Raw genomic sequence first — 13,097 nt, 5'->3', positions numbered from 1 at the left:
GCCAAAAGTGCAATATATGCATCATACACCATCACTCCCACTTTCTAAAACTCGGTCATATGTTCAGCGGGGAATTCACACTCATAACTCACACACAAGTACACATCGTCGGAAACCAGACTAACCATCGCAGTTCTCTGCGCAATGGTCAAATACAGGAAGGTGATAAAAGCACACCACATCAAGACTTCCATTCGAACGAAACTCATATCAATTGCGGCACTTGTACTGGTAGCTTGATGAAAATTGCCGCAGTCACGAAGCTTCTGCGAGTAATTGAGTCATAACGATGCGCGGAGTCATCAAATACGATGGCGTAATGCATTACATAAAATTGCATTCGCGGCATTGTGGTATTCGAAATGTTATGACATCGAGACCTATGCATATCGATATGGGAATTTTCCAATCCCACTTCGAAGTTCTGGACAATTATTTCATGATCAAAGACGCTTTGACGCGAAAATATTTCTACGTACGTCGCATGATGGATATAAAAACGGGCCAGAACGTATTAGCACAAGGCTTTAATAAAGCAAAGCAAGAAGCGCGTGTTGATAGTGATGAACGAGATAAAATGAACAGAAAACGAAGTAAAATATGAACTGTAGAGTCGACATTGGCTGACAGCAACGTTTCATATTATAAGTTTCGTGGTTGGCAAATCACCGTAAACAAAATAATCAATCAGCTAATCTGGAACGGGATAGCAAGAAAATTTCAACGTGACTAACAAATACGTAAAGCAGCCGACTAAAACTGCATCACATAAGGTGCATTCTGCCAACTAGCAAAGCAACAACACTGGTCTATGATATGAATGTCTACGTGTAGCGTTTCTGACGACCTCCGACAGACGAATCACGAGACATCGCCTCAATCTGTACTGTACTTGGGTGACTATTGACTAAGACTCAAGAAACGACTATACCTAACAATATGCCAATGTCGAAGATTTTTATAAATGAGTATGGTCATGATCACACACGCACGCTATCACCACACTAACAATTTCGCATGAGCTGTAGAAATAGATTGTAGTTCTGATCGCCTAGCGTGAATACAGCAAACCACCGATTACAGCGGTAAGAGTGTATGCAATGCAAACGTTACTTTGAAAGCCGGACGAGGGCTGTGCGAAGGGTTCCGGCAGCGATTGACCGCTTTCAAGAAATTCAGCAACATGCGCCTATGATTATCGCATTCTGATCGCGTCGGAGCAACGATAGAGCTAGTGGTGATTGCTGAAACACTTGGTGGTGTCACACGATGCCTAAACCGCTACACCAGTGGAGATGTGAAGAATTTCTTTTTACTGCAACTTTTAAGATGCACATTTGACTAATACAAATATGCCAAGTGACTTTGCAAGGCTGTACCGGGGTCTACGATAATTTATATAAAGTTATTGTAGGCCCCGCCCCGGCTGTACCTACTGAGTCATAAGTTACGCGACAGAGTGACAACCGGATAATTCTAATACATTCTCATCACACTGTCACATGTTGATCGGACTTCTGGGATAACTAGCTTTCCATCCATTTTCCTGAAAATTCTGCACTCCGTATGCCTACTCTTTGCCCTTCTCCTCATTCACTGTCGATATGACAGACTAATTACTAATAGATATTAGAGTGAACACGCCACATAATGTGGCATATGAACATGTTCGACATTTGCAGTTATTCACTTGTGAGTATTTTTTAGTGAAATATCATCTTTTCAAAAGAAATGTGCTTGATAAAAAAAGCATTCTTCATTTACTCAGCATTGCATCGCGGGCCGAATCTTTGCCATGACATGCTATTTACACTGACTCGAAAGTATTCTTACGCTCATATGATCCTCTTACCCTACCGCCGCACCGCAGCTAACGAAGGATACATTTCTCAGGGATTCGATTCAGGGTATACGACACCAGCACATGGTATCCGTAGTTTGCAGTACTGCATATTTCTTCAACTCTATAACGTCGGAATTGGTACGATTAGCGAATTAGTCTACGTACAGCGTCCTACAAATTTCGCACGGGAAGCCTATAGGCCTTTGGAATTTTACAGAAGATTAGCTCGGATTAACAAATTTTACAGTAGCTACAGTAGCGCCTCAAGATAATCAACGCATGTACATTGTACACCCAGCCGATCAACATATATGCAGTACGATTTCCGTGCGTTCTGATGCATCAGCTTGCCGAAATGGAAATGAGAACTATGTCCAGATTCCATTTATAATTTGCAACGATGTCTAGGTTTTACACGCCACCAGGTTTCATAACCAACTGAGCATTCCCTATGAAGTCATTCTTAGGAACTGTGACTCTTCCGAATCTCATGGCAAACTATTAACGAGCAACGCGATTCTGTGAAATGCATCACGTGTTTTTACCCCAAAACACGCCCAGTTATGAAAACTCAGCATGACGATCAATTACTTGCTTGCCTGGTAAACATACTGCACCTCGAACACGCCACGTTATTTTAGCAAAATGTAATGTTCTAAATCAAGACGGCACACATTCACGCAAATTCAATCAATACGGTGCAATCGGTCGCCAAAATCTGCTCGGCCCGTCATGCAGTACCGCTTCCATATATATTGGCGGCGTGTATGTCATCAGACATCAAATTCTGACAGGAAACGGCTCCGCGAAATCGTGTAGTGATTGAAACACAACTCACTTAATAGAATTGTGACACGCCAACATGCGTCACACTTGTAATTCCACGGCATTAGTTAAGTTCTAGCTTGAATTGAACACCCCGCCGCGGCATTAGTCCAACGATTGCCAGCTTTTGCGACTGTCCTCCATGACATCGGTATTCAAATATGCAACGTATGTTGATTGAAAACAGAGGGTTACCACCGCAGTATCCGCTTCGGCTATGGAATAAATTTCATTCGACATGATCAAATTTGGGCGAATCGCGTTGCGGGGATCAGTGAGTAAATGCGAGGTAGCCAAGTCAAGATTTTGCAGTGTGGCGGAATTTTGCAATGTGCTGTTGGCTAAGACTTGCTCAAACTACTAATGGTCAGTTCACGTTCAACCAACGACTGGTTTAGTATTTGTGCCAGCTCTAGTTCTAGTTGCGAAATATGAAAAGTGAGTAGTTCAAAATTTAATAATTGTCGAACTGGAAAACATGTCGCCTTTTGGCGAGTTCTGTCGATTGATGTTCTAGCAGCCATTGCTAGCACAGAATCGGCGGGTTTGGGGTCGAAAACAATTCCATTTCAAACTTGAAACCCCGTCGTTTAGAAATGCTGTTTCTATATCCAATGTTTCCTAGCGAATTTGCAATTCGGTAATGCGTGTTCGTGATTCGTAATTGAATCTAGCCAGCTGTGTTTTAGTTAGTTTAATTCGGACTTTTAAAGTAGTTAGTTCTAGTTTTGAAAAACGAACGCTGAGCAGTTCTAGTTGGGCATTTTAAAAATACAAATGTTCGTATAAGTTTTGCATTGACAGTGGCAGATGACCAAATAGTAAACCAGTTACGATTACGAATCGTGCTTTCGTGAAATACAGGCCAATACGCTGATGGGACGTAGGCCTGCTGCTCAGCATCGGACTAGCCAGAAAAAGGAATGTTTTTCTGGAAAGATGGATTGATCATTTGGGAGCATGTAGTGGCATCAAGGAAGCGCAAAACAGTTCCTCCGTTAGCTCGATTCCCGAAAACAGTCAACTCGCAAAATAGGTATCAGAGTCCTGAGCAAGGGGCTGAAATCCGACCGGGTTGCATCATTTCCAAACATAGTCCATGATTATCCCGGATAGGATGAGATATTACACGGACGCCGAGCTATTCGTCAGTTCGCGTTGTTTCAAAGATTTGACTCACTGCGCATAAACGAGCCGAGTCAACACCATCGTTGAATTACTAAGTATACGCAGCGTGAGGAATGCCGCTTACGTTCCATGCTGCAGAAATTTCACGTGGTACCGGTGTACAGATGGCCAATCGGTTTTGGCCAGACATATCTGGATAGCCGAGGTGACCAATCTATTCATCGTTGGTATTGACGTAGCGGGTTCAACGTAATTTTTAAAAAAGTCAATATACTATTCAATTGCAAATTGAAGTTCTGTACCTCCAAGAAGCTCTTCAATTTGAAAAGTAAGTATTCCAGTCCTAGCTTTGCGTAAAATTGGAATAGTCTATAAAATGATATGAACCTGTGTAAGTACTCCAAACCAACTTGAGTAAAAATTATAAGCATATCGTTATTATCCACCACTGCTACGTATGTAGATATCCCTGGGTTTGGAGTATAGGGTGTGCAGGTGTCAACTATATTGCATACGATTTTTTTCATCCGGCGTTATCATCTCAAAATTACTCACTCAAAGATCGGAGATTGGCCAGAACAAATAATTTTGGAAGCGAAATGTTCAGAGCGAAAGCAGCGATGCGACAAATGAACACGTCGTCACAATGATGCACATCTTTCATGGTATGAAATCAGTCGAATATTTCTAAGCTTTCGGATGGCTCTCAAAGCCAACGCACAGGCACTGCGGATTGACCGCTGATCAGTGCAAAGCCAATTGCTATGCAATATGCAACATTGTGCTCACGTTGTGAATTAAATAGTTTGAAAGTAAGGTTTTGTGAGCTTGGTACCGGACATCTTATCATATCAAGTAGAAGCGGATGGATTTTTGAAAACTGCATTGTGTTTGGCACATGCGGATTTCCGGTCATCCGCTTTGAAGTCATCATACCCTATTTTTAGGAACTACTAAGGCAATGGGTGAGGATAAAAATGACGAATTATAATCCGTGAAATACAGATTATTATCAGCTCAATGCAATATCCGCGAGGTTGCGTTCATTTGATTTAGTCAGTCTGATGAAACACGCCTTTGCCATAGACATTCGAATGCAACCGAATGCAAACTAAACCGTCAAGTCACCTACTATTTATTCGGAAGTAGACAGCCAAAACTCATCTACTTATTGTGTGGATAGAGGGTTTGAAAATGGGTCGTTTCATAAATCAATGTGCCGTTGTTATTCTGCAGAATGATTGTTTGATATATTGCTTCCGGACGAATTAAGTACTCATCTAACGTTGTTTACAGCAAATTCTGGGAAGTAACGTTGGACTTCAACAATGTGCTCATAATTTGCGGAATAATGTCTTGTTTATGAATTAATCTGAGCGCGAAGGATTAAACGACTATATTCGAAACCTTTGTTTCCGCAACGGGAACTGATCATATTATGACCGTAGTTTTTTGTAGTTGCTGTAGTGATATTTTCAGATGGTCCTTTTTCAGATTATTATCAACAAGTCGGGATGAAACAGAACACCCACCACGTTTCAGCTAGAATAGAAAATGAAAATACTTTTCTTTGGAGGTTTCATCGAAGAAAAAACTTAGAGTTTTCGAATCCATTCATCGTCTAATGTGTTTCTGTGTCAGTTTTTATGTATGCCTTATTTTAAAGAAAAAGATACGGGACACACCTGATAATCTGCGGCGGCACAAAGTATGGGAACCTCTGCACCGTGGGCATATTTGTGAAACAGACCTTTCCATGAATTTCAATTTCGGTCACTCTTTGGATCACGATGAAAGCTAGATTGTGCCTTCGACACAAAACGTAGATGAGCCTAACATAGTCGAAAGTGAGTTGATTTCTTGACTTTATGCTTGAAATATCATATTCCTGTTGTGAATAATGTAATGAGTCACCTCAGACACCGCTAGAGCGAAATCTTGAGTATCTATTCCTGCGCGGTGCACAGGGTACTGAGGGATTTCCATCATTCCTTGCGCCGTAGGCCCCGCTTGCGCTTACCATAACAGCAACGACTCGACTTGGTATCAAAGCGCTAGTATGGCGCTGTTGATCTAGTTTGAGCAGTGGGCACTGGGCACGCATAAAAAGTAATTCGAAGTTCGACCTGGCGCCTGGCGAAACAAATTTCTAGATGTTTCGTAAGCTATAGGTGGCTATCCTAAATTATCGAAGCTATAATCGGTGGCAAACATTTAATTACATCAGGAAAACTCGACCAGCGTAAGCCTATTGTGTTCCCGTGCAGCGTAGTACTCTATTACATTTATTCGCTGTAGCTAACGACACATACCTAGCGAAATTCCTAGTCAACACTCAAAAACATGCTGTGAATACGTGAAGATTTACTGCTCTCTACTGTCATCTATTGACGATGTGACGGTCGCCAGTTGAGCAATGTCAATATCTTAGCATGCGGTTCTGCCATCATATCTATTTATGAAGATGTATGGCCTCAATCTTTACATACGCCATCCGTTCTCAGAGCTCATAGACAATGGATTCGGGCATTGATTAGCTAATTTAGAAAGCCACTTTCATATGATGCTCAGCAAATAGATTTTTATTCGGTCAAATAACGGGCGAAGCGTATAGAACCTCATTGACGTTCTCGTTGCATCCACATTCCACATGCACTCGGGAAAAATATAGTTGGCTTTAACTTCTAACTGAAAGGTGTCTTCTGGTTTGCAGGAACTATGGCATTAGCCAAATTCTAGCATCGGTGTAAGCTATAGTGAATATGGGTACAATGCAGTAATTAACGAACTATTCTGTACCTTACTTGTACTAAGAAAACTTCACTCAGTATCAACAACACTGTCCTGGCAGCAAGCTCCCGTAGTCGGCCAACTCATGCCGTTGACACGCGCAAAGATATATCCTACTGCGATGCTACACCGAGATTTATTGTATATGCAAATAAGTGACAAGCAAATGTATATTCGCTTAAGGAGACACTGAACGTCATTCAAATATATAACCCGTGGAACCGGAATTACCAGGGCGATAAGAGAAAACGCCGCTTCATATTTCGCTGGAATCCGTCTAAAACCATTCAAGGAGACTAATACAAAACTTCCTGGTCTAGAATTCAGCGGACAAGACAGGATGCAGCGCTAGCGAGTGAGCTGTAACCCAAGATATTCCAACTCCCCGACGTGAAATGTTCAACACAGTCGTGAAACGCAACGCGAAGACAGCAAATGGTACACATTGTTTGTTAAGAGTATATTACACTGTACACGTACACTGTGGTGGTACGCTTGCCTCCCCCAAAGTGCAGAGTAATAATGCAAAGTTCAAATATGTGTATTGTTTCGCGACCACACTAAAAATGGTGACAGTCATGCGTCATCCAAAATAATTTCGCAGTTCCGGACCATGACTATTTCGTAGCGCAACAAGACCTTGACCATGATGAGTATCGTTCACTCCTTGACAGCAATGTCATTCTATGAATGGGTGTATTTCTCTTGCTGGTAAGGGCGTGCAGTGCTGAAGTTGGTACCGTAAGGCGCGGCTGACTGGATTACTAACAATGAAAGACGGGAAAATCCGCTTTTTTTCGTTTGTAGTACTATACAATGTGATTCTCCAGTCACACCTAACCTGCACCTGCTTTAGGCTGAGCTGTTAACAGACAAGTTAGATTGCTCGGGTACGGAATACTCGGTTAAACAACAATAGCGGATAACCAGCAGAGAGAGACAAATTTTACAGTCGATGGATAACACAATGTCCATTTTATATTCACGAAAGCGAGAATGAATATGAATAAAAATATGCACGTCTTATTAGTTATTACCACCGCAAACGGCAACATGCTTACCGCGCTCCTGAACTCAGCACCGAGTCCAACAATAGCAAGAGCTGAAGAGCGTATCGGCTTCCTTTTTCGAGATAACCTTTCACAATCAACGGATATCGCAAAATTGTCCATTTTTAAACGCAAGCGCGCCAAATCTACCCGCGAATCCGTCGAGGGTGATTTTTAAAATGTAACTTCACACGAATGCTCTTCCGTACTAGAGTTATTCAGTTGACTACGTCAACTAACGTGTGACGCGGATCGCGATAAGCAGTCTAGTGGTAAAAGCTATTCTTTAGCGTCAATTCAGCAGTCAACGGGATTCATTTTGTAGGTAAGATTACGAAGTGATGGGGCGTCATTAAGATTCGATCCAGCAGAACTTCAATATACAATTTGAATAGTATATATTTTGTGATACGATTGTTTTGGTTAATATACAATGCTCTTTTCAATTCTCTAGCTTCTGGTGATTACCCTTGACAGCCGTAAACATTTGGGTTCCTTTCAATGTGAATATATTATTCAGTCGTAGTTTTGCTGTGTGGCATGGTAAGCTCGTGAACGATAACCCTGCCATATAAATTCATTGCTTATGCTTACCATACACCGCGCCACCACGCGACAGTCGTTAAATCACTAATTTCGCCGCCGGCCGGCAGTGCAGACTAGACGGGACACTTCAGAAATTGACAACTCACCCGAAGTGTGTAGAAAGTTCATTCGCATGGCTTGGTCGTGGTATTGCACTGGTGATTTCAATCTATGAGACGAGGGCGATGATGAACCATGCGGATTCGAGTCTGTAAACGTGAAAAAAGGCGTCAGAAACAGCCATCGGGCCAGAACATGCCGAAATCATAGGCGAAATAAATCGGGGATGATTTGATGTGGTGGATGCGAATAACATGACGTCACCACAAGAAAACACTCTTAATGGGTGAGCCGGAGCGTGATGTAGATTCACACCCGCATATCACGAGTGGTACATTTTTCCTTAAGTGAGTACTTTCTAAATTGCAGGATGTATTTGTCGTGACTAACACCAAACGATTACTGACGATATCGGGCTTATTCACACGATCGAGCTTTACGAGGAGATAGTTTTCCAACAATACCGCGACTAGCTAACCCCAATTTCGGTTCTATAGTTGTTGAAAAGTGTTGCCGGGTACTGTGCGCAGCTCATAGTTCAAAATAGAATAGAAGATATCTTTGCATTTGTATTTATTTTGTGGTAACTATGTCCATCGCCTATCTTAAACAGCACAGCGTTGTGCGGACGTACAGTTTTAAAAACGTGGCTGTTAAACAATGTGGCCTATTTTATCCCGATATTGAATTCATGCGGCGCGTGGCGTCTACGAAATTTGAAAAGTAGCCCACGACCCATTTTGAGTTGGTGACCCCTGTACTAGCATATTCCGATATAGTACAAGTATAACCACAAGTCCACAGCACAAGACCGACCTATGGGACCAATCGCTCGGTTACGACCACAGTCATGTCCTGTTCAGAGACTAAGAGAATGGATTTCAACTCGCAGCCAAATATTTCGTATCGACGTAAGCGCTTTGAAGTATCGCCAGTGAAATGACAATGAAACTTTGACGTCTCAGACCTCGCGCATACCGCGCCCAATTGATCGCGAACAATGCATGAGCAGAGGTCACAAAGTTGGCGTCGATTCACACGCGTCGGCCGTGATATGAAACCCGATTTGCATGGAACGACAAAAAAGGCAGCGTCGGGAATGCGAAATGGTGCCAACATTTTCAGAACACGTAAGCCTTCCAAAGGCATGTATGATAATTGGAATTCCTGCAGTTATCGTACGGGGTCAACGTTACACACCACGACAAGCCAGCCAACAAAATCCAACATATAATTGTATATATACTACACCAGTGCAGTCAGAAGATAACAACCTTTCAACGCGACCATTGGAGCAGTGCAGACTTGTAACAAGTATATTGGATTTCCAAAATGCGTAACTAAAACTACTCACTTTTCAAAAACTAGCAACTAGAACTAACGACATTTCGAACAACTAGCTAATAACTTACAATGCGAATTACTGAAATGCAGATGAGCAAAGAAATACAAGAAAATGAATCGGAATTTTAGAAGGACGTAGTTTCGACCCCCAAAACCACCCCATGGCTAAGTCATTGTTAGTAGTGATTACTCTTTGAGTTAGCAATGGCTGCAGGAACATCACACAACAGAACATCGGTATCAGGATTCCCGTCAAATGACGACACGTGTTTTCTAGTTCTACAAACGCGCAACTAGAACTACTCACTTTTCAAAATGCGCAACTAGAGCTAGAACTACTCAAAAAACCAGGAGTTAGTTGACCGTAAACGAACTAGATCGGTAGTTTGTACTGTAGAAGTCTCCAGGTCGTGGTTAGTTACGAGAGGCGATAGGGTGCGTTCGCCAATGCTCCCAGCACGAGCTAACGTTGCAAGGCAAAGATCATCTTGATATGTCAATGATGGAGAAAACCAATGACTCGGGAACAAGATTACCAGCTCAGATCCTCAACATTTCCCGACTGCGACCATGTCAACCGGCCTTATCTGCGTTATGCGCGTTACTCATACCAGAACAAAGCAGCAATCGGCGATGAGTCACATGTCACATCTATCGGTAAACAATAAACATAGACATGATCCGTCAAACTTGAAGGTGGGCTAACACACCCGTTGATGATGAATGCACATTGCACAATTTCCCCTGATGTGAATGCGCAAATGCGCAGGGTTGTTAAAACAACTTGTTTGTAATTGTGCTTGCTACTTGATACAATTGTTAGGTTAGGAGGTACAAGAGTAAAATATTTTGCATATGCTTAAACAAATATATTTTTATTTCTAATTTTAGCGCCTATTCCATGACATTGTTACATTGTCTAAAAAACCGATGCAAAACAAATTCAGATCAATTCCAACTCGTAGAAACGAGGTTATTGGCTTGGAAAAATTTGGATATAAGGTTGGAAATTCTAACATTTCGCTAAATGTTGCTTAAACTTCGCTTCTACGGGCCCGGACTTGATCAATTTTATTATAAGCCGTTTGTTTCGACAACGGAACAAATTTAAATAAATCCATTTTTTGTGTAACAGCTCCGCTCAGGTTGTAAGACAGCCAAATGCGATGCCCGCGTCTTTTTACGCAATCTAACAATTCAATCAACTAGACTAGACTATAAAATTTGAATAAAGTTTTTTTGAACAAACGCAGACAATGCGTCCCGGCCTTCAACAACTAAAATGCAGGATCGTTGGTTCTAAGTCCCATTCCGAAAACGTATCAGCGTCAGAAACGTATAATCGCGTACACACAACGCCAGATAATCATCAGCGAATTACACAACACGGTAATAACTGAAAACGACCGACCGCAGCCGCATTCAACGTGCCCGCCTCTATGTTTACAGCCGTCAGATATATTAGACAAATATGACAAGTCTAAGTGTTTTACGTGTTTCCAACACAAACAGGCTGTGACTTGACATTGAAATCTTGCGTGGCAAAACTGAAACGGCTAATTGTAGCCGGATAGATACGTGCGGAGTTGCGAAGTCGTTTGCTAAATCGGCAGGGTGTGGTGAAATTTGCATGGCCGCAGAGCCCGCCGCAGGTTTTAATGGGATGGCGCCTTAGAAGTCGTGTCGGCGATTGACAAAGGAATCTTTTGGTGACTATTTATGATCAGATCACACTTTTGAAGGTACAGAACTTCAATATGCAATTGAAAAATACATTCAAATTTCAAACTGACACTCGCCAGCAACCAGTAGAGAATTGGAAAGAGCATTGCATATGAACATTATAGGGGTGTTCAAAAATGACTTTTTTTTCTCAAATTGTACTGGCTACTTGGTAAAATTGTTAGGTTACCTAATTTAAGCCTACACACCAAATTTGGTTAAATTCAAGCGAGTAGCCGCATTGCTACAGGAGAAGAAAGTTTCTATTTAATAAATATTATATGTTGAAACAAAATTTGAAAGTGCTAGGTTGTCTACAGAAGCGATGTTCACCAGCAAGCTATAAGAAATAGATCAGTATGCCCAGCCAAGCGGGCGCAGATTATAGTTCTCTGACTCTCCACCACTACGCCGTGACGTCACGGAAATTGACATTTTTTTACCTCTAATGACCGATACCGATATATCTTTACAAGTCTGGCTCTAATCATAGGGTAATCGCCGTGTTGCAAATTTCTGAATACGTCGATACACGCGTATTTCGCTTATTGCCAACATCGCAAGTTGTCACGGACAAGACACATCATTTTGACCTCAGTCGTTACGATACTCGGTAATCAGGTGTATAGCGAAAGTTGTAATATCAAACATACGTGAATTTGAAAATCGCACAACGGCGGCGGTTCGAAAATCGCGATCACGGAATGAAGCGATTCTTGACGACCGATAGCAATCCCAGTATGACGACACCATGTCCTTGTTTGGGACAGGACAAACGGCTAGTGGCTTACCCAGCGGAAGGAAGCATGGAACCGGATTTCAACAACTTTCATTGGCCAAATTTAGATTTACGTATTTCGTGAAACCTACGCAGCATCAGGATAAGGGTCGCGGAACAGAATTTGAATTGGATAATATATAGGGTTACCATATACGTCCTCTTCTAAGATGATATGTCCTATTTTTTGACTTTTTAAAAAGTGTCCACGGAGGACGCCCAACTGTCCTCTATTTTGATACATTTGGTTAAATATATGGCAAAATCGACATAGATAGAGTAAATCAGCACTGAAGTAACGCTCCGCCGGGTATTTCCGGAGCTTGGCCGGAAGTTGACCTTTTTTCAGGTAATTGACTACGATGTGGAAAAAAATTTACATTTTTTCAGGATTTTCCTCCGGTTTTGCAAGTCTGAAAATTTTGAAAATGTGTCCTCTTTTCAGATTTCCAAAATATGGTAACCCTAGTAATATATTCATATTGCAATAAGCCCGAATGTTTTCGGCTGACATTCGTCAGGGGCAATCGTCAGCAACTAGTAGAGAGTTCAAAAGAACTTGGTATATCAATGTTCAATAGTCGTATAGTATTTAGTATCAACTGTATAGTATATCGAAGTTCTGTGTCTCCAAGAGTTTTTCAAATACTGCAACTTTCCGGGTCAATCGGGTCGGCTTGGCGGAAAAAAACTATAGACTCAGAAATGACGTACATATCATATCCTTGTTGACCATAGACTTCACACAAACGGCACACGCTACGCTCGAAATTGCTATTTCGAAATAACAAGGAAACTGACTGGAAATGGGTGCGCGATCCGAGTCAGCGCACTCGCGAACGATGATAAACGAGCAACGTTACAGGCTACATTTGCAGCGAAAATACAGTAGGCTGCTACTGAAAAGCGGCTCTGGGAATTGTCGACGTTCGCCGCGCGCACACAGCCGAGGAAACGTGCAGACACGAGCCAT

The 13,097-nt window shown here is 42.0% G+C and overlaps 1 protein-coding gene across 3 annotated transcripts in view; it reads right to left on the bottom strand.

Moving 5' to 3' along the window:
• LOC145439890 (retinoic acid receptor beta-like) overlaps positions 1 to 13,097 on the bottom strand; it is a 214,023-nt gene that overhangs the window by 84,256 nt on the left and 116,670 nt on the right. The window contains exon 6 of one of the 3 annotated variants that reach the window (XM_080317548.1): positions 8,328 to 8,429. The exons of the other annotated variants lie outside the window; for them this stretch is intronic. Coding sequence (XP_080173674.1) covers positions 8,328 to 8,429 — 102 coding nt within the window. The remainder of the gene's footprint in view (positions 1 to 8,327; positions 8,430 to 13,097) is intronic. 3 annotated transcript variants of the gene reach the window in all.

This window comes from Botryllus schlosseri, chromosome 5, assembly GCF_051294905.1.
Source record: "Botryllus schlosseri isolate E-star chromosome 5, Bs_hap1, whole genome shotgun sequence".
NCBI classification, from domain to species: Eukaryota; Metazoa; Chordata; class Ascidiacea; order Stolidobranchia; family Styelidae; genus Botryllus; species Botryllus schlosseri.
Note: the sequence above shows the minus strand (reverse complement) of the source record. Positions and strands in the feature narration are given on the sequence as shown.